This window comes from Elaeis guineensis, chromosome 5 (genome assembly GCF_000442705.2).
Source record: "Elaeis guineensis isolate ETL-2024a chromosome 5, EG11, whole genome shotgun sequence".
Classification (NCBI taxonomy): domain Eukaryota; kingdom Viridiplantae; phylum Streptophyta; class Magnoliopsida; order Arecales; family Arecaceae; genus Elaeis; species Elaeis guineensis.
The window spans coordinates 14,989,042-15,009,330 of record NC_025997.2 but is presented as its reverse complement, the minus strand read 5'-3'; the positions used below and the strand labels follow the sequence as shown (position 1 = coordinate 15,009,330).

Here is a 20,289-nt window from a genome sequence, read left to right as displayed (position 1 = left end):
AGGCCAAAGTGAGTATGTGGATTTCTCTTGGACATACCAATCTTTCTAGTTAAGGAAACAAAAGTCAAGAGAACAAAATAAAGAAGTTCTAGCTGGTGTCAATCATGATTCATTTGATCCATTGGGGTATGGAACTTGCTTGCAGTGCCCAACCACAAATGGTGCAGTCAATGCTGAATACGCATTCATTACCCGAAAAAAAAATGTTGTGTTGGTAGAAGATAAAGCTCTTAATAGTAATGAAAGATGAAAGATCATTAATCATTTGGATAAGGCTGGTTGGTTTTGGTTATTATATAGGCATGATAGTTCTAGGTCTTCTTTAGATTGGACATAGCTAATCTTATTGCGTATATACGGCTTGGTTAGCTTGAGATGATACTACTTTTGTATTACATGTAGCATTAAGCAAACTGATGCTACTTTATGGATCACGAAGGCCTTGTTTGGACAGCCAATTAGCTTTTACGATGAGCATTATTTATGCAGTTTGTGGTAGAAAAATCTTAGCAGCAGGAAGCAAGAATCTTTTCTGATCAGAGAGAGTTTAAGGTAATATAATTCTCCAAAGAGGAAGACAAGGTAAATCATCTTTCACACTTAGCAAGTACTTCAGATTCTTTTGGATTGTGTGATTCGGAAGGTATCAGCTAGATTGAGCTTGTTTCTTTCCCTAGACCGTTCACTCTGACATAGGCCTCTATCCCAAGCCTAAGTTCTTCGGCCATCCAGAGTCCATACATCCTCTAAATGATTGTGGGGTGTTCCAATATTGCTAGGATATTTTGAGAATTGCACGAAACACTATTTCTTGAGATGCAAGCTTTAATTACTATAAGATGGTCTCCGACGTGCCAAATTACACCTAAATCATCAATGAGGAGAGCAAGTATATTAATTGTTTACTAGAAAAATTACTCCTGCATACTTTTTAATGACCGAACCTTTTTTTTTAAAGTAATATCATGACCGAACTTAAGCATAAGGTCACTTGTCCGTTATCATTTAATTTTTAGTCCTACGGATACTCATAAAGGATTTGCAAACTTACACTTATATTGCACATGCTTATGCCACTTCTTATGGAGGATTATATTCTTCGTGCACATGATTATATTGTTAGGGATGGCAATAAATCTAGCATGGATTGAATTGGTTAATATCTATACTCATCCGAGAATAAAGAAACTTCATACCTGTTGGGTATAAAATATCCACAGCCGAAGTCCTCAGCGGAATCGACTACATGACAGCTCCACCCGAACTCCTACGGGAGCCGGGCTCCGTCACCGACAATTTCAACAGCGAGCAGACTCCGTCCGGACTCCTACGGGAGCCGGGCTCCATCCTCAACATCAACTGCCGGTAAGCCTTGTCCGGACTCCTACGGGAGCCGGACTTTGCCTTTGACTTTAATTGCAGGAAGACTCCGTCCGGACTCTTACGGGAGCCGGGCTTCGTCCTCAACTCCAACAGCTACAAACAGCCTTCGTCCGGACTCCTACGGGAGCCGGACTACGCCGACAACTTCAACCGCAGGTAGACTCCGCCCGGACTCCTACGGGAGCCGGACTCCATCCTCAACATCAACTGCCGGTAAGCCTTGTCTGGACTCCTACGGGAGCCGGACTTTGCCTTTGACTTTAATTGCAGGAAGACTCCGCCCGGACTCTTACGGGAGCCGGGCTTCGTCCTCAACTCCAACAGCTACAAGCAGCCTTCGTCCGGACTCCTACGGGAGCCGGACTCCGCCGACAACTTCAACCGCAGGTAGACTCCGTCCGGACTCCTACGGGAGCCGGGCTCCATCCTCAACATCAACCGCTGGTAAGCCTTGTCCGGACTCCTACGGGAGCCGGACTCCGCCTTTAACTTTAATTGCAGGAAGACTCCGTCCAGACTCTTACGGGAGCCGGGCTTCGTCCTCAACTCCAACAGCTTCAAGCAGCCTTCGTTCGGACTCCTACGGGAGCCGGACTCCGCCGACAACTTCAACAGCAGGTAGACTCCACCCGAACTCCTACGGGAGCCGGGCTCCATCCTCAACATCAACTGCCGGTAAGCCTTGTCCGGACCCCTACGGGAGCTGGACTTTGCCTTTGACTTTAATTACAGGAAGACTCCGCCCGGACTCCTACGGGAGCCGGACTTCATCCTCGACCCCTACGGCGGCAAGACAAACTTCGTCCGGATTCCTACGAGAGCCGAACTCCGTCATCAGCCCCGACCATTGCCGAGCTTCAGCCAGCAGATCTGCACTCCCAAGCCACAATCACGGCCACGATCCTGCTCCACTTCCTGCGGCGGATTCCGCGCAGCTCCATCACTCCCTAACAGGCCGCAGTAACAGTCGCAACACTGCTCCACTCCCTACGACGGATCCCACGCCCACGCGGCTCCATCACTTCCTGACAGGCCGCAGTAACGGTCGCAGCACTGCTCCACTCCCTACGATGGATCCCACGCCCACGCGGCTCCATTACTACCTGACAGGCCACGATCCTGCTCCACCTCCTGCAACGGATATCGCACGATTCTCCCATCCACTGGCAAGATGCGACAACATCCGCGCCCCACTTCCCGCGGCAGATTCCACGTGGCACGCCCCAGTGATGGTCACGGGCCTACTCCCCTACTCTCCGCAGCAAATCCCGCCTAACCCTGGGCAGCCCACTACCGGCGGTTACAAACGTCGCCATCAATCCGTTACTTCCCCCGCCTATAAAAAGGGGGACCCAGATACGTTATTCTATAAGCTCATTTCTTATCTCAAAACTCTGCTAAATTCTCCGTTCGAGCACTCCATTCTTGTTGAGGCAGAGAACTAACTTGAGCGTCGGAGGATCTTGCCGGAGCAACCCCACCTCCGGTTTAGACTTCCCTTGCAGGTCCCGACGGCGACCGCGGCTTTTCCGACTCCAGCTTATCCGGTGCCAGCAGATTTTTGCACCAACAGGATTGGCGCTAGAGGAAGGGCGTGTCTTCGCAGCACCCTTGTTCTTAAAGGAGTGTTCAACGGAGCCGCCTCCGATCGTCTCTCCGACACCCACTCCTAATTTTCCCCCGTGAGATCCACACTCGATGCCTCCACGCAAGGCATCCACACGACGGTCCACGGCCTCCGCGGCCAGATCTCAGGCTCCAGCCTCCCCTCCTGTTTCTCAGCCTCCTCCTCCTCCTCCAACGGCGGCGGTCGGCATGGAGCAATTTGACTTGCTGGCACAGCAGGTCAGAGGCCTCGTCGAAGCTGTGCAAGCAATGCAGCAGCAGCAACCGCAGGCGTCGGCGCATCCGGAAAGGGCATCTCCGGAATGCCAGAACCCGGCGGCGGGGCGGGCCACCTGGGCCAGCCGCCCCGTCCTTCCCGGGAAAACAAATCCGAGGGTAGAGAGCCCTCAATCGGACCACGACTCCACCCCTAGAAGATCCCTGCCCCTGCTCTGCCAAAGGACTCTCGAGACTCGTAGTCGAGAGGATTTCCTGGACCGGAGGCTCTAGGAGATGAACCGGTGGATTGAAGAACTCTGCCACGCGCCTCCCGCTTATGGTGAGGATATTTGCACTGACCCTCCCTTCTCCCAAATGATCATGCAGGAGCCGATCCCGCCAAACTTCAAGCTTCCCCAGTTCGAAAGCTACGACGGGACTTCGGACCCGGTTGATCATCTGGAGGCCTTCCGGACGATGATGCTGCTTCACGGCGCTCCTGACGCCATCTTATGCCGGGCTTTTCCGTCTACTTTGAAGGGAGCAGCGAGGAACTGGTACTCGACTTTGAAGTCGGGTACCATCTTTTTCTTCGATCAAATGAGCCACCAATTTGTGGCCCATTTTGTCAGTAGCCGGCGCCCCCGGAAGGGTTCGGAGTCCCTCATCAACATCAAGCAGAGGGAAGGGGAGTCCATACGGGCCTACGTCAACCGCTTTAACATCGCGGCATTGGAGGTCCGGAACTTGGACCAATCAGTTGCCATGGCCGTCCTGAAAGGTGGCCTTCAGAAGAATGATCTTTTGTTCTCCCTGGAGAAGAAGTACCCCAGGGATTTTGCCGATTTGCTGGCTCGGGCTGAAGGATACGCCCGAGCAGAAGAAGCCTTCAAAATGAAGGACGAAGAGACAGCAAGGAAGCGGCAAGCGGGAGATTCGAGTAAACCCGCAGTTGAGAAAAGGCCAAAGAAAGCCCGGCCGCGTTCTCGATCCCCTCCTGGACATAAGCGCGCCCATACTCCACCCCGGGCGCGCAGGCAGAGAAGCCCGGACCGCGGGGTTCCCCACCAGGAAGATTTCGCAACTACGCCCCCCTCAACGCATCGAAGGCCCAAGTATTAATGGAGGTCAGGGAGCAGCTCCCTAGGCTGGAGAGGATGCGCACACACCCCGGGAAGCGCAACCCCAACAAGTTCTGCCTCTACCACTGCGACCACGGCCACGACACAGAGGAATGCATCCAGCTCCAGGACGAGATCGAGGAGCTCATTCGGCGAGGTCGACTCGACAGATTAATCCACCGCAGGCCTGAGGGTAGAAGAGACCGGCCAAGAGCTCTTCCACAGCTTGAACCGCAGAGAAGGGAGGAGCAACCCGGGGACCGGCCTCCCATCGGGACCATCGACTCCATCACCGGAGGGCCTCAAGAAGGAGCAGGAAAACTGTAAATATATCTCTTACGATTTCACCTTGAATCTAATTTTCTTTCTACTTAACGTGCTCTTCCCACCCGGCGTGAATTTATTATGACTGGATATGATCCCTCCAAAAACAAAGCCATGTCAGGAACAGGAGGAGAACCTCGTCCTGACATGAGCAAAGTCAAAGGCCCGGTTCTTTTAGACCGGATGGGGGGAGAGGCCTTACAACGCCCTAATGTGCCCCCACAGCCATGTCAGGAACAGGAGGAGAACCTCGTCCTGACATGAGCAAAGTCAAAGGCCCGATTCTTTTAGACCGGATGGGGGGAGAGGCCTTACAACGCCCTAATGTGCCCCCACAGCCATGTCAGGAACAGGAGGAGAACCTCATCCTGACATGAGCAAAGTCAAAGGCCCAGTTCTTTTAGACCGGATGGGGGGAGAGGCCTTACAACGCCCTAATGTGCCCCCACAGTCATGTTAGGGACAGGAGGAGAACCTCGTCCTGACATGAGCAAAGTCGAAGGCCCGGTTCTTTTAGACCGGATGGGGGGAGAGGCCTTATAGCGCCCTAACGCGCCCCCACAGCTAGGCTGGTAACGAGAGGAGAACCTCACACCGGCTCGAGCAAAATGGAAGGCCCGGACTCCTACGGGAGCCGGGTTCCGCCTACAAGGAAGACTTCACCCGGACTCCTACGGGAGCTGGGTTCCGCCCACAAGGAAGACTTCACCCGGACTCCTACGGGAGCCGGGTTCGCCCACAAGGAAGACTTCACCCGGGCTCCTACGGGAGCCGGGTTCCGCCCACAAGGAAGACTTCACCCGGCTCCTACGGAGCGGGTTCCGCCCACAAGGAAGACTTCACCCGGACTCCTATGGGAGCCGGGTTCCGCCCACAAGGAAGACTTCACCCGGACTCCTACGGGAGCCGGGTTCCCCCACAAGGAAGACTTCACCCGGCTCCTACGGGAGCCGGGTTCCGCCCACAAGGAAGACTTCACCCGGGCTCCTACGGGAGCCGGGTTCCGCCCACAAGGAAGACTTCACCCGGGCTCCTACGGGAGCCGGGTTCCGCCCACAAGGAAGACTTCACCCGGACTCCTACGGGAGCCGGGTTCCGCCCACAAGGAAGACTTCACCCGGCTCCTACGGGAGCCGGGTTCCCCAAAGACCCCGGCTCCAGCGGTTCCACCCACAAGGAAGACTTCACCCGGACTCCTACGGGAGCTGGATTCCGCCCACAAGAAAGACTTCACCCGGACTCCTACGGGAGCCGGGTTCCACCTATAAGGAAGATTTCAGCCGGACTCCTACGAGAGTCGGGCTCCATCCACGACTTCTGCAGCAAGGGTTAATGGTGGCGAAACCTGGCCGGCTAACAAGATCAGATGAAAGAAAAAAGCCCCCTCCCAACGACGTCTACATCAGGCAAGTCAAATGGCAAGAAAGGTTCAGCAGACAGCGATATTAGTGCAGCGCGCGGATGAGGTAACGCAAAATGCTCTTTTTATTCCATTTCCGATATACACACTACAAAGCCAGGAAGGCCAAGGAAAGAAGGGCAAAATGACAAAAAGGAAGTAACTACATGATAAGACAGAAAGATAAAAAGAGCTCTAAGGAGGCCCTGCTCCCTCCGACCTAGAGTTATCTATTCCATCCCTCAACCAAGACTGCCTCAGATTCTCTATTTCTCCTTCTAGCTCTTCCCTCTTCCGCAGCGCGTCCTGGAGCGCCCGATAGAGTCGCTGGCTCTCAGCCTCCGCCTCTCGATGCCTCTTCCTCAAAACTTCGGACTCCGCCTCCGCGTCTGCGACGGCCCGCCGCTCAAGTGCCAGTTGGATCTTCACTTGTTGCAGCTCGGCTGTCTTCTCCCCGAGGGAGACAGAAATCCCTTCAACAGTGCCTCTCAGGGCTTGGAGCTCTTCAGAATCTTGGGCGGAAGTAAGCTGCACCCTGTTAGCCAGCTGCCTCTGGAGACGAACGACTTCGTCGGCCGCAGTCCGAAATCTCCCTTTATACTCTTCCACCTGCCGGCGCCAGCTAGCCCGCTGCACGTCGTGGCTCATCTCGGCGTCTTGAAGCTGCTTCTGAAGGTCGGAGACCTTCTGCGACCACTTCTGTTCATCATCGACTCGGGCCAAGAGCCGGGATGAATTTTCTTCCAGCTGGTCGATCTTCCTCTTCGCAGCTGACAGTTCCACCTTAAGGGCGCTGATCCTGGCTTCTTGAGCCCAAATTCGATCGCTGGTGCTCTTCTTGCATTCCTCGAGTTCCTTTGCGAGGTTCGCCTTCCTCCGGCTGTAATCCATGATCGCCTTCACATGGAGACTCCGAAAGTGGGCGGCCTCAGCGGCGGCTTCAGAATGGCCTTCTCTCGATTTGCGGAGCTCGCCTTCCGTCTTCTTCAACTTCTTCGTCAAGTGAAGGACCTCCTTTTTCAACCGCTGGATTGTCGATTTCAGTGAGACCCCCAGGGGCAAGGGGAGTGCTTCTGCAGGGCACTGCCATCGGAAGGTAAAAGCATCAAAGAATGACTCATTGCAAGAAGAGAAGCAGAGAGAAGGAGGAGGGGGAAGGAGAAGCCGTCCACAACAAGAAATTCGACTTTATTGATTGAATAATTTTGAAGACAAACAGAAAGGAAAAATTGCGACAAAATAAGGACACAAGATCGGAGGTTTCAGACCTCAGGGGCGGGAGGTGGAGAACTCGACGCAGGGGCTGCGACCGCAGTGGCGGCAGACGAGGGGCCGGCCTCGTCTTCAGACTCCTCAAGGAAGCCGAGGTCGAGCTCGGGGAATTTACTGGCCACCTTCTCTTGGCAGAGATCGAACCCCTTGATGAACGCCTCCTGGCCGAACTGGTCATTCAGGTCCCTCATCTCCGCGGAGGCCTTGAATTCCTCCACCGCAAGGGCCCTGGCCTCCGAGACCAGGACCGGAGTTTGCTCGACCAAATGGGCGACCTCGGCCTCCACCTTCCTCGCCGACTCCTCCAAGATCTGCCTCTCCTCCTCCCGGGCTTGCTTCTCTCTTTCCAGGGCCTCCTGGAGAGCGGCTACTTCAGCCGTCTTCGCTTGGAGGCGAGCAACCTCGGCTTGGCAGCGTTCCTCCGCTTGGAGGATGTCCCTCCTCATGCGGCTCATCGCCTCGATATAGGCGAAGAGCTGGTGCCCAATCTGCAAGGACGGATAGAGAATTACGACAAAGGCCGAGTGACCGTGTAAATAAAGATCCGTTTATCTCGAGAAAGGACCCCAAAGAGTCCCAAGCCCGCTGCTCAGGATCGGCGCGGTCGATCCTCTCCACGACGTTGGACAGAATGCAGCCGTCGATCAGCCACCTGATCAAGTCCCTATCGTTGAAGGGATTCTCCGACCCCTCCTCGGAGCAGACGGACTCATCTGCAGCAGCTCGGTGGCTACTCACCCTACGAGCTACCGATTTCCTCCTCCTCCCCACGGCGGGCGCCTCCGTGGAGCGAACCCCTGGAGCGGGGGTCCCAATCGGCGGACTCCTCGAGGAAGCCCGGGGGGCCGCTGGCTCGACATCTGAGGGAATATCGATGGCCGGGGCCGCCTGGACGGGCGCAGCCAAGCTCGTCTCCTCCGCCCTGGCCCTCTTCGCCGATCCGGAGGTCGCAGCGCCCTTTCTCTTCTGAGCCCTCATGCCCCTGGCAAGCATCCGCATTGCTTCGGCGTCCATTCCTAAAAAGGAGAAAAGAAAGGGGAAAAAAGAAGCAAACCAATCAATCAAGAGTCAGAAGTCAAAAAAAAAAAAAAGAGAGAGAGAAGGAAGAAGAGGTAAAGAGAAGAAGAGAAGAAAGGCAAGAAAAGAAAAGATAAGATGAATACTCGCTGGATCCTGGGGGCTCAGGCCGATGTTGAAAAGAAGCTACTCCCTCAGAAGATTAGGAAGGGAAGGAGCGGGATAAGTTAGAAGCCTCTGGGCGGCTTGGAGGTCGTCCTCCCCCAGGCTGGGAGCCCGGCGGACAGAATCCCTCAGAGAGCCCCAAGGGGGCAGGCCCAGTTCTAGGATCGGGCAGTGGACGAAGAGGTATTTCTCCTTCCAATTGTGGATCGAAGAAGGGGCGCCTTTCAGCAACCCCTTCTTACCGAACTGGGAGGAGAAGTACCACCAGTCCTTCATCGAAGGATGGCGTTTGAAGGTATAGAAGTGCCTAAACAAGGAGAGAGACGGCTGAACCTCGACTATGTGGCAGAGGGAGAGAAATCCTATCAAGAACCTAAAAGAATTCGAGGCCACAGAAGCCAAGGAGATGTCTAAGAAGCGAAAGAGGGCGGCAACAAAGGAAGGAAGCGGAAGCCGAAGTCCGGCACGGAACGCTTCCTGGTACAAACAGAAGCGACCGGGTGGAGGATTACTGGCCCGGTCAGAAGGGCCTGGCAGTTCCAAGTCGTACTCCGGAGGAACTCCATACTGAACCCTTATCAGAAGGAGTTCCTCCGAGGTCAAGGAACACGGGATGGTGCCCGGCGCAAAAACCGGGCGGGGTCCGGCCCCAGATGCAGGTTCGTCTACAGAGACGGGAACCTGAGGGTTTGAGGCGGAAGAGCTCTCAGAACTGCTGGGAGCAGAAGAGCCAGAAGATATTTTGAGTAGTTTCAAAGGGGAACTCTAAAGGACCCTGAGAGGGCGGACAGAAGGGGGAACGAGAGACCGCAGGCTTACTCGGAGGGATGCACAAAAGTAATGACAGGAAAAAAAAAAAGCCCCTAGGCGGTGAGAGGAAGGTTGGCACTAACCTATATTACTCTGAGGGACCTGAGGGATGAAAAACGGGAGGCACCTACGGCTCGAGAAGACGCTCACTGAAGCAGGGCTCTCGAAGAGAAGACAGACGCTGGTGAGAACTCAGGAGCGGAGTAGGACGCCTAAAGGTGGGAGGATGGGTTTAAATAGACCCTGGGATCCGGCGCCATAATGATCGCGAATCCCCCCAAGCCAGTCCGCATCCGACACGTGTCCCACTCCCACTGGCAGGCGGCTAAAAGCGGCTGACGGTTGGCAGGATCATAATTGCACCGTACCTAGGCCAGTGTACCTGCGAGAATTTCGAAGCGCCCCCTCGTACCGCTCCAATTCGAAAAGACTCCGGCACGCGCACGTTTAATGCCAAAATATCTGGGGGCGACAATGCGCGAGATTCGAAAGGACGGCTTCGGCTGTGCCCATCTCTCTCTCTCTGTACTTTCTTCGTTTGAAATTCAAACTCGGAAGTAGGGGGACTGGTGTTGGGTATAAAATATCCACAGCCGAAGTCCTCAGCGGAATCGACTACATGACAGCTCCACCCGGACTCCTACGGGAGCCGGGCTCCGTCACCAACAATTTCAACAGCGAGCAGACTCCGCCCGGACTCCTACGGGAGCCGGGCTCCATCCTCAACATCAACTGTCGGTAAGCCTTGTCCGGACTCCTACGGGAGCCGGACTTTGCCTTTGACTTTAATTGCAGGAAGACTCCGCCCGGACTCTTACGGGAGCCAGACTTCGTCCTCAACTCCAACAGCTACAAGCAGCCTTCGTCCGAACTCCTACGGGAGCCGGACTACGCCGACAACTTCAACCACAGGTAGACTCCGTCCGGACTCCTACGGGAGCCGGACTCCATCCTCAACATCAACTGCCGGTAAGCCTTGTCCGGACTCCTACAGGAGCCGGACTTTGCCTTTGACTTTAATTACAGGAAGACTCCGCCCGGACTCTTACAGGAGCCGGGCTTCATCCTCAACTCCAACAGCTACAAGCAGCCTTCGTCCGGACTCCGCCGACAACTTCAACCACAGGTAGACTCCGCCCGGACTCCTACGGGAGCCGGGCTCCATCCTCAACATCAACCGCTGGTAAGCCTTGTCCGGACTCCTACGGGAGCCGGACTCCGCCTTTAACTTTAATTGCAGGAAGACTCCGCCGGGACTCTTACGGGAGTCGGGCTTCGTCCTCAACTCCAACAGCTACAAGCAGCCTTCGTCCGGACTCCTACGGGAGCCGGACTCCGCCGACAACTTCAACAGCAGGTAGACTCCACCCGAACTCCTACGGGAGCCGGGCTCCATCCTCAACATCAACTGCCGGTAAGCCTTGTCCGGACCCCTACGGGAGCCGGACTTTGCCTTTGACTTTAATTGCAGGAAGACTCCGTCCGGACTCCTACGGGAGCCGGACTCCGTCCTCAACATCAACCGCTGGTAAGCCTTGTCCGGACTCCTACGGGAGCCGGACTCCGCCTTTAACTTTAAATTGCAGGAAGACTCCGCCCGGACTCCTACGGGAGCCGGACTTCATCCTCAACCCCTACGGCAGCAAGACAGACTTCGTTCGAATTCCTACGGGAGCCGAACTCCGTCATCAGCCCCGACCACTGTCGAGCTTCAGCCAGCAGATCTGCACTCCCAGGCCACAATCACGGCCACGATCCTGCTTCACTTCCTGCGGCGGATTCCGCGTAGCTCCATCACTCTCTGACAGGCCGCAGTAACGGTCGCAACACTGCTCCACTCCCTACGACGGATCCCATGCCCACGCGGCTCCATCACTCCCTGACAGGCCGCAGTAACGGTCGCAGCACTGCTCCACTCCCTACGACGGATCCCACGCTCACGCGGCTCCATTACTACCTGACAGGCCACGATAAACGACCGCGATCCTGCTCCACCTCCTGCAACGGATATCGCACGATTCTCCCATCCACTGGCAAGATGCGACAACATCCGCGCCTCACTTCCCGCGGTAGATTCCATGTGGCACGCCCCAGTGATGGTCACGGGCCTACTCCCCTACTCTCCGCAGCAAATCCCGTCTGACCCTGGGCAGCCCACTACCAGGCGGTTACAAACGTCGCCATCAATCCGTTACTTCTCCCGCCTATAAAAAGGGGGATCCAGATACGTTATTCTATAAGCTCATTTCTTATCTCAAAACTCTGCTAAATTCTCCGTTCGAACACTCCATTTTTGTTGAGGCAGAGAACTAACTTGAGCGTCGGAGGGTCTTGCCGGAGCAACCCCACCTCCGGTTTAGACTTCCCTTGCAGGTCCCGGCGGCGACCGTGGCTTTCCCGACTCCAGCTTATCCGGCGCCAGCAGATTTTTGCACCAACAATACCCATGCATAACCTATACCTACCTAAGGTTAGAGTGGATCGGAGAAAATAGATGGTGTGGGTCAAGTTGGGACAGATCGGATATACAAGATAAATCAGATCGGATCGAATAATGTACTCACATCATATTAGGATTGAAACTGGATCGGATATGGATTGGATACCAGTATATTCATATTCATATTTATTTTGTCTGATGAATATAAATACGGATACAGATATTATTCGGATGCAAAAATTTATATTCATATTTGTTTTAAATATATAATGATACAATTCGGATACTAAAAATATAAATATAATGATGTAGGGTTACATATAGATCCAGATATTCAGATATGGGTGGGATAGTTATCTATCCATATCTATATCTATTTTTTTTCATAAATATGAATACAAATTCGGATATTATATAGTTGGATTCTCAAATTTTTATCCATATCTGTATTGATTTAGATACGAAAATATATCCGGATGAATAATATCTATACCACTTTCACCCCTGCATCATATACTTATCTATCTATCTAATCCATTATCTTTATGGTAGGTCAGGTTTGGGGGGAGGGCATACCCTTACCTGCACTTAACTCAAACCTGCTTCAGATATTGTATATATTTCCTATACCTGCCTCGAATGTTATATGTGTTGGATTAGATTGGGTATCTAGCTAGTGGCTTGGATATAATTGTTATGCCCAAAAATAATGGAATTTGTTTATAAAAAAATAAAAAAAATAATAATAAAAAGATAACCAAACATATTTCTGCATTCTATATTTTTATTCTTTTTAAAGAAAGAAAAAAAATGGTACAAAACAAATCCTTAGTTTTTTTTTTTTTTTTCAGCGTTGGATCAACGCTAGAGGAATTCTAGTTAGACGGAAAACTTGTGTGCGGCATGCTTAACGCGCATCCGAAGAAGTAAAAATAGCTGCCTACCTCGTTATCCTTTCTTGCTTGGTTTGGTTTTTGCTTCCCACCGCCACTAAATGTGCTTGGCCAGGGGCGGCTCAACATCTTTGGAGGCCTAAAGCTAAAAATGAAGGCGGGATCAGAGAGGGGCCTTCTTCCGGGCTCCGACTTTCGAGAAACGAAAGCGGACCGGCGGGCCGCCAGCCCGACGCACAATCGGGGTGGAGGGGGAGTGTCGAAAAACAAAAAAAAATAAAGAAACTTACCGGTGGAGGTCGGGGGGTGGACCGCCGCCAGGGAGGGGCCTTCTTCGGTTCTTCCGGGCTCTGGCTTTCGAAAAACGAAGGCAGACCGGCGGCCTGTTGGCCGCCGGCCCGGCGCACCAAGCGGGGCGGAGGGGGAGTGCCGAAAAACAAAAAAAAAGAAGAAACTTACCGGTGGTGGTCCTGGACGGCTGACCGGACGATGTCATCGAGCCACTGGACGGCGAGGCCGCAGTTATCGCCGTCGGAGAAGCAGCGGAGAGCCTCCTCGAGGTGCTTGAGGACGGAGAGGTAGCCGGGGAGCCGGGGAGGTCGGCGTCGGGGTCGGAGAGGAGGGGCCGCAGCAGCCGCTCGAGGCCGTGGACGGCGTCATTGCGTCAAACACCTTGAGAACGGCGGCAGCGGGGCTGACGGCGCGGTCGATATGGCCGCCGACGGCAGCGAGGGCGTCGCGGTGGGCGCGGATCGGGCGGACGGAGGCCTCGAGGGAGGGGAGGCGCCTCCCTGGTGGATCTCGTCGAGGCGGGGGCCGTCCGGCCGGAGGCGGAGCCGCGGTCCCGCGGAGACATGGAGGCGGAGCCGCGGAGCGTCGGAGGCCTGGAGGGTGGCTCAGGCGGGACCAGGATGCCGGAGACGGAGGCGGGGGGCCTCCTGGGGGCGGGGGCCTAAGGCAAGGGCTTCGGTGGCCTTACCCTTCAGCCGCCCCTGTGCTTGGCATCAAATAGGAAGGCACTGGTTCAATGGCAGAAGAATTCTAGTTACGCACGGACTGGCGTGGTGCATGCTTAACGCATATTGGCAGAAGTAAAAATAGCTGCCTACCTTGTTATGATTTCTTTATTATTCATATAGGTTAACATAACTTTATTTTTTCCAGAGTTGCTCTTATCTCCTTTCTCTTTATCATATTAAGAATTTAACCAGACTAGATATATTTACAATAAGGAGGAAACATATATATAGATGAAAAAAAGTAAAAGAATGTGCAAAGAATCAGGATTATATGTGCACTTTATATTATTTTTTTATAAAAATAGTTAATGATTTAGAACCAATAATTGACCATCACCATTGAAAATGTAAATGGTTGAACGTGTTTTACATTACAAAAAATATCTAGAAACCACAATTTATATATTTCGATGACCCCGCCTATGCTTCAAGCTGACACAATATCAGTTGCCTTGATATAGTAAAATATATAAAAGAAAAAAAAAATCTAGAGAATCTACTTCATGAATCATAATATATGCATCGATCTTAAACTATAAATAAATGTAAATTCATTCGGCTTTAATGATTAGACCATAATAAAATACGATATCATGCTATTGAAACTGTTCCTGGCACCTGAGTACTTGATGACTATATTAGAGGCTATTAAAATATATAAATTTTAATTTTTAGATATTTTCAATGATGTAGATTATATTTAACTGATTTGTTTCTAGAGTTTGGATGGTCCATTGATTATTTTCAAACATTAACCTGTTTTCCAATGAGTTAGCTTAAAGTTTTTATTCTAACTAACTAGACACAATTTTTTTTAAATTTTTTTTCTTTCCGCAACATTTTCTGTTCCACAGGTAACATCTCGTGCCGCTCCGAACCGGATTTGTAGCTTTTGAGTTATCTGCCATACATGAATATATATGGAGGTAACATCTCGTGCCGCGCGGAACCGGTTTTGTATAGCTTTTGTGCTATCTGCCACACATGAATATATATGGAGAATACTACCACGGTCAAAGTCAAAATTTAGCCTAACAATGCTCGGCATCACATATTGCAGTGCTCGTTTCCCTACTAAATACAAGTGCATAGAGTCCAAAACCTCGGACAATCACTCTCTCCAATGGTTGTAGATGCCAAGGCCAGAAAGTGATTGAAATATCTCTCATCATATTAGACAAGGATGGCATTGGAAGGCATCAAATCATCCATAGATATAAGTAGCACAAACAAAGATGTTACCAGAAACCAGGAAGCTCGAAGACACGTAGCATTTTGTAATATTAACCAAATGCTTCATTCCTATACTATCATGTAACAAAAAAAAAAAAAAAAAAAAAAAAAAATCTAATGAGATTGATTTGATAGCAGTGAGTTAGCATGACGTAACATCCAATCCACCCCTGGTTTTGTTTTGTTCTCCTCCACCCATTGTTTTCTTGGTAAACACGAAGCAAGAGAAGGGTCAAAGAATGTTCTACCGTTGGACGACTCGGATCGTGGAATGCGTGTAGAATCTACAAGCCGACGCGAAGGTGGTGGCCACGACCAAACTCGCACGAGGGGGCTATCCGGTCGTCGTTGACCAGAAGACGAAGACCAGGATTTACGTAGTCCGATGGTGGGGCCTGTTCCCCTCGTTAGAAAGCCGAGACCTTCGGACCGTCCAGATGGTGCCCTCCAGCTCATTCTGCGGCGGCCGCTGCCGCAGCGCCGGCGGCTGGAAACCTACACGTGGTGGTGCCGTAGGCCCTCCTTCGAGAGTCTGAGATGGAGAAAATTATCGGTTGTATCAGATCCACCAGCTCAACGGTGAACCAATCCAACCATGAAAGGATACACACAAGATATGCACAACATGATATATATTACTCCCTTTTTCTCTATGTATGTCTTTTTATTATCAAACTCGCCTACCATTGAACCAGCGAAGCAATAGCTTTTTCTGAAATAAATTGTTTTCGCTGTTGGATATAAATATCATACCGGTGAGCTTACTGCTTGTTCGGCATTGCCATCTCACCATCTCCCTTAGTTAGCCTCCTGTCTTGATCTCTTTTTATTGCTCTGATTATGATAGCTATCTAGCTATATATAGATAACACTAGCCTTTAATTTTCCATTGTTCTCTATATTATTTTCTTTTGCCCATGTTTTGTTGGACTGAAGGAGGGCTAACCTAATCATTAGGGTGTATAGTAATGGGGTGGAATTAAGTGGGTCATTGCTTGCGTAGGCAGAGATGTAAGCGCTAATGAATAGCACCTAACACCACTGAATTCTGATTGCGTCATTTTATGATGAGACAATTGACATTTTAACCATGGGCGCACGCATGGTTTGCATAGTAATTAAGGGAGGGGTGTTATGCTAACTTTGTCACATTTGCATAGGATAATCTTATCACGAGACAAACCTGATTTGTCAAATTTTAATATTATTTTTAATAATTAACATTTATGAGAATATCAAATTTTCATAATTGATGTGATTTATTGATTAACATGGTTTTGAAACCTTATTGACAAATTCTGTGCAACTAGGAAACAGTATTCAACTGATTCTTACCTTTTTTTTCCAATTTAGAGACCTCAGGTTCAAATGTAAGTCATGTTAAACAACCGTCATGTACTTAAAAAATAGAAAACATTCTTTTTAAGCATTTTGTAATATGCGCTTGACGTGCAGTTAGAGACTTTGAACTTGAAAGGTTAAAAGTATGTAAAACATTGAACACCGGGATTGATTCATTGTCATATGTCATATATTTTAGAAAATGAAAAATATTTTTTTTTCTCACTTAAATAAGTGATCTGTCGTTTAATAATAGTTTTTGATGCAACTACCGTTTATTAATAGTTATCCAATAATAAAGTAGATATAGAAAAACTTGATGGATGCCTAAAGAAAGGGAGGTTCGTACCTTTTCCCCTCCAAGTGGCAATATAAATACATTGGAACGCATCCATGCGCCCAATATAATTGAACTCGATGGAGACCTCCACTGACTAATGGAAGGTCTCCACGTGTGGAAACCAGCACTTCCCACAATTAGCTCCCACTTCTTAGATTCAGTGATTTGCTATTATAATATATATATGTTGCTGTTTATTTTACTGGTTAAATAATTTTACCTGTGCAATTTTGAGTGGCAAAACTTATTTAATTTTACTTCAAAACTCATGGACCGGTTTCAAACAATAATCATCCATACGGGATCGATTGTGAGATAGATCAAACTGGATGACCGCCCCAGACCCAGATCTCATGCTCAAATGCTACATTGATATTTAATGAAGTGCATGATTGATTTTTTATAATATTATAATAAAAAATAATTAAATATATTAATGATAATTTTATATGCTACTTAGTAAACATATTTATAAAAATATTACATATAGATTAATTTTTTAATAATAATTAATATTTAAAATATATTAATTTTTAATAAAAAATTTTATTTTTTAATTTGATCTCAAGCCTAAAATATGCCAGGGACGGCTCTGCATGCACATATATTTGTTGCTGCATGTTTATTATTAGCAGTTTAGTAAAGCTAAGATCTAACGATAAAAATTAAACGACGCATGATGACGATTCCATTCATCCGGGAGTGATGAAAAGAAATGGACAAAGGCCCCACTCCTTTATTATCATCCTTTGTTCTTGTTAATGGAATCAAGTTACAGTTGTAGACCTGTAATGGTACAATTAATGAACAAGTACGCTGGATTTATTACAAATCTAGAAACAAGAGTTTTGCAGTGACATCTTTATCATAAAAAGAATGTGAGTAAATTAAACTTCAAATCATTCTATTAAAAAAAAACAAAAAATAAAGAAGAAAGAGGTCGGAAAACTTTAAAATTTCCACTATTCTTCACAAAAAGAGATTGGAGGACTTCAAAGGTCCCAACTATTCCCCCTTTTCCTTCCTTTTCTTCCTCGCTCCTTTCTGTTTTGTTTTCAGCAATCCAATCTATGCTTGTGTATCTTGCTTCGGTCTTTACAAGCCATCTTTCTTTCCTTCTTTTTTTAGAACTACTGCTGCAGCCAAATGTCCTCCACGCTCCACAAGTTGTCACTCCATGCGTTCTGGTCGAAGTCCGGCAACCCCACGTTACTGTAACCGCCGGGGCTGGGCAGCGACTCCGGCCACCACCCGCCCATCTGCACGTCATGGATCCAGTCACCGCCCTCGTTCTCACCTTCCTGCATGCCGCCGTAGCCGTCGGTGAAGCAGTCAGCTGGGAGCGGAGGAGGTGACGAGAACTGCATGCCGACCGAGTCCGACGACGACCCCGCAGCGCTGGAGGTCTCCGGGCTTGGCTTCACCTGCCCAGACTCGCTGCCCGGCTCCACCGGCTGGTGAGCACCGGCCATCGGCACGCCAACATTCGGATACACGGTGCCGGCGGAGCTGCCCGAGGCTGCCCAGATTCTCTCCATGAGGCGAGGCATCCACTGGTATCGCATGATGTCTTTGAACTGCTTGCTGTTGACGTCGCATCGGAGCTGCTTTGCGTGTTTTTGCACTCTGGTCCTCCAGTAGTTCTTTATTTCGTTGTCGGTCCTCCCTGGCAAGTATTGCGCAATCTTCGACCACCTATTTGTTCACGATCCAAAACAATTAATTTGGTAAGGACTAGAATGTAAGGATCATTTGATGACCAAGGGGTTTTCAGTAAGATTAGTTACCGGTTTCCCCATCGGGAGTGGAGCTCGAGGATGAGCAGCTGCTCTTCAGGGGTGATGTTGCCACGCCGGACGTCCGGACGGAGATAGTTGAGCCACCGGAGCCGGCAGCTCTTGCCTGTTCTCTTTAGTCCTGTTTAGCAGAATAAGAAGGATAGAAGATTAGCAGGTATTATAAAAAAAGAAGGCCATAATCTTGTGTGGCATATTAAACATGACACAACTTGCAAAATTTAATGTTATGAGTGTTTAATTATGGCTCTCTCTCTCTCCTTCCTCCCAGTTTAAGCTTTTAAGAGATAAAGAAGTAGAGGATTATTCGATATTTTTTCTCTCTCCTTAACATGTTAGAAGAGGATCCTGCATGTGAAGAAACATGAAGCAATCCAGAGGGAATGAATTAGATCCAATACCTGCGCAACGAGCAAGAGAATTCCATCGGCCCTCACCATGGGCAGCGATATAATTCATAAGTATGAGGTCTTCCTCTGCAGTCCAAGGCCCTCTTCTCAAATCCATGTCCTCTTCACTTGGTGGGGTGGCAGAGCTGCAAGTCCTTCCATGGACCTCCCCTCCTATTCCTACCCCCATCTCCATAGTTTCTTCTCTGTCTTCTAGTTGTATCAAGAGAGGCAAACTATAGAGAAAGTTGGATGAGGAGAATGGTAGCTAGAGAAACACACAGAGAGAGAGAGGAGAGATGGGATTGGACTCGATGAAAATGGTGGGGGAGAGAGGGGGTCGGCTTTTATAGAGGGGCTTCAGGGAAATAGACATGTGATGGAGCACGCCGCAATGAGATTATGGTTTAGTTTAAGCTTTGTAAAGCCAAAAGTGGTGGGATTTTAAATCTTAATTAATTCAAACAGCGTAACGAGGGCTTTGAAAGTTGACTCTTCCACTTCTCATTCCGTGTCTTTCCCCTGTCCTCCCTCTCTATCTCTCTGCTCTCCATGTGCGGGTTTTCTTCTCCCACTTGGACTCTTCTTGCTGTCAGAGAGGTTTTTCATGAGTGAGAAGAGCAGACCCGATTTGGATTCCCCTTTTTGTTTAAATTGCATCCATTAGTTTGATGGCCGCAGCAAACGCCGGAGGCGCCTGAGCCTGGGATGGTCGGTTTCCACGGGTTGGGGTTGAAAAAATTGGGTGCAGTGCATTACGATATTTTGTCATTGGCTTGGACTCTTTTGGCATTTGAAGGAGGGAATGGTCTTCCATACGACACAACCGTATTCTACTTGTTTTCTTTGTTAATCATTTAAATAATAATAGGTATGCTAATATATAGAGCCAGATTTTTTTTTTCCCTACTTCATCTGCACAGGAGAGGAAAGATTTCTCGCAGTTCGGACCAAATTTCTCTCTTTTACTTAAAATGAACATATCTCATAAAAATAACTTAAAAAAAATTAAAATTTTTCATAGATAGATCTCAACTTCTAAATCTCTACTAGCTTCTTGTCGAATTAGAAAATATTTATATTCGGTCAAAATTTTATCTTCTTCAAAAAAAAAAATCAATTTGACGAGTCTATTTCAAGCCATCAAAATGATAAAATTTCAGTCCAATTGTTAAGAATGATACTATCTAAAAAGATGAGATGTCATGATGTGGATCTCAAAAAGTTATCTAATTTAAAAAAAAAAAAAGATAATCAAAATCAGACGTCGCATGACCAAATTATGATCTCTGCAAATTTGGCTTGTAATTCGACTTTTCGATATGATGGGTTTTACTCCAATTCTTATCCAATGGTGTTCGTAGTGGCTAATGATATACATCAAATCCGATGATTCTTTCGGATCGTTACCACATTGATGCAAGTTGGTGGATGAGATAAACTACAGCCTTTTTAAAAAGAGTGCAGTAGTCGTGACATGTCTGTGTTGGCCATTTAGCTTCATTAAAAGAAAAGAAGTATGA

General features: G+C 49.2%; 2 protein-coding genes across 2 annotated transcripts in view; both read right to left on the bottom strand.

The window, feature by feature from the left end:
• LOC105045111 (neutral/alkaline invertase 1, mitochondrial) overlaps positions 1-16,632 on the bottom strand; it is a 46,946-nt gene extending 30,314 nt beyond the window's left edge. Inside the window, 3 exon segments of the mRNA XM_073257352.1 lie at positions 13,321-13,600; positions 15,278-15,432; positions 16,591-16,632. Of these exon segments, the coding sequence (XP_073113453.1) occupies positions 13,321-13,600; positions 15,278-15,432; positions 16,591-16,632 (477 nt within the window).
• Positions 16,633-17,381: 749 nt separating this feature from the next.
• Positions 17,382-19,054, bottom strand: LOC105044973 (transcription factor JAMYB). Its single transcript, XM_010923096.4, has 3 exons — positions 18,779-19,054; positions 18,369-18,498; positions 17,382-18,276 (listed from the first exon to the last, which is right to left on the bottom strand). The coding sequence occupies exons 1-3, from the start codon at positions 18,960-18,962 to the stop codon at positions 17,712-17,714; spliced, it is 879 nt and encodes a 292-aa protein (XP_010921398.4). The 5' UTR covers positions 18,963-19,054; the 3' UTR covers positions 17,382-17,711.
• Positions 19,055-20,289: the final 1,235 nt, after the last annotated feature.

What these genes read in the sequence shown, in the direction of transcription:
- LOC105044973 (XM_010923096.4), bottom strand. Translation starts at nt 18,962, where the DNA reads ATGGAGATGGGGGTAGGAATAGGAGGGGAGGTCCATGGAAGGACTTGC. An exon ending in TTCTCTTGCTCGTTGCGCAG is followed by an intron (nt 18,499 to 18,778) that starts GTATTGGATCTA and finishes TCTGCTAAACAG; the next exon opens with GACTAAAGAGAACAGGCAAG. An exon ending in CACTCCCGATGGGGAAACCG is followed by an intron (nt 18,277 to 18,368) that starts GTAACTAATCTT and finishes GTGAACAAATAG; the next exon opens with GTGGTCGAAGATTGCGCAAT.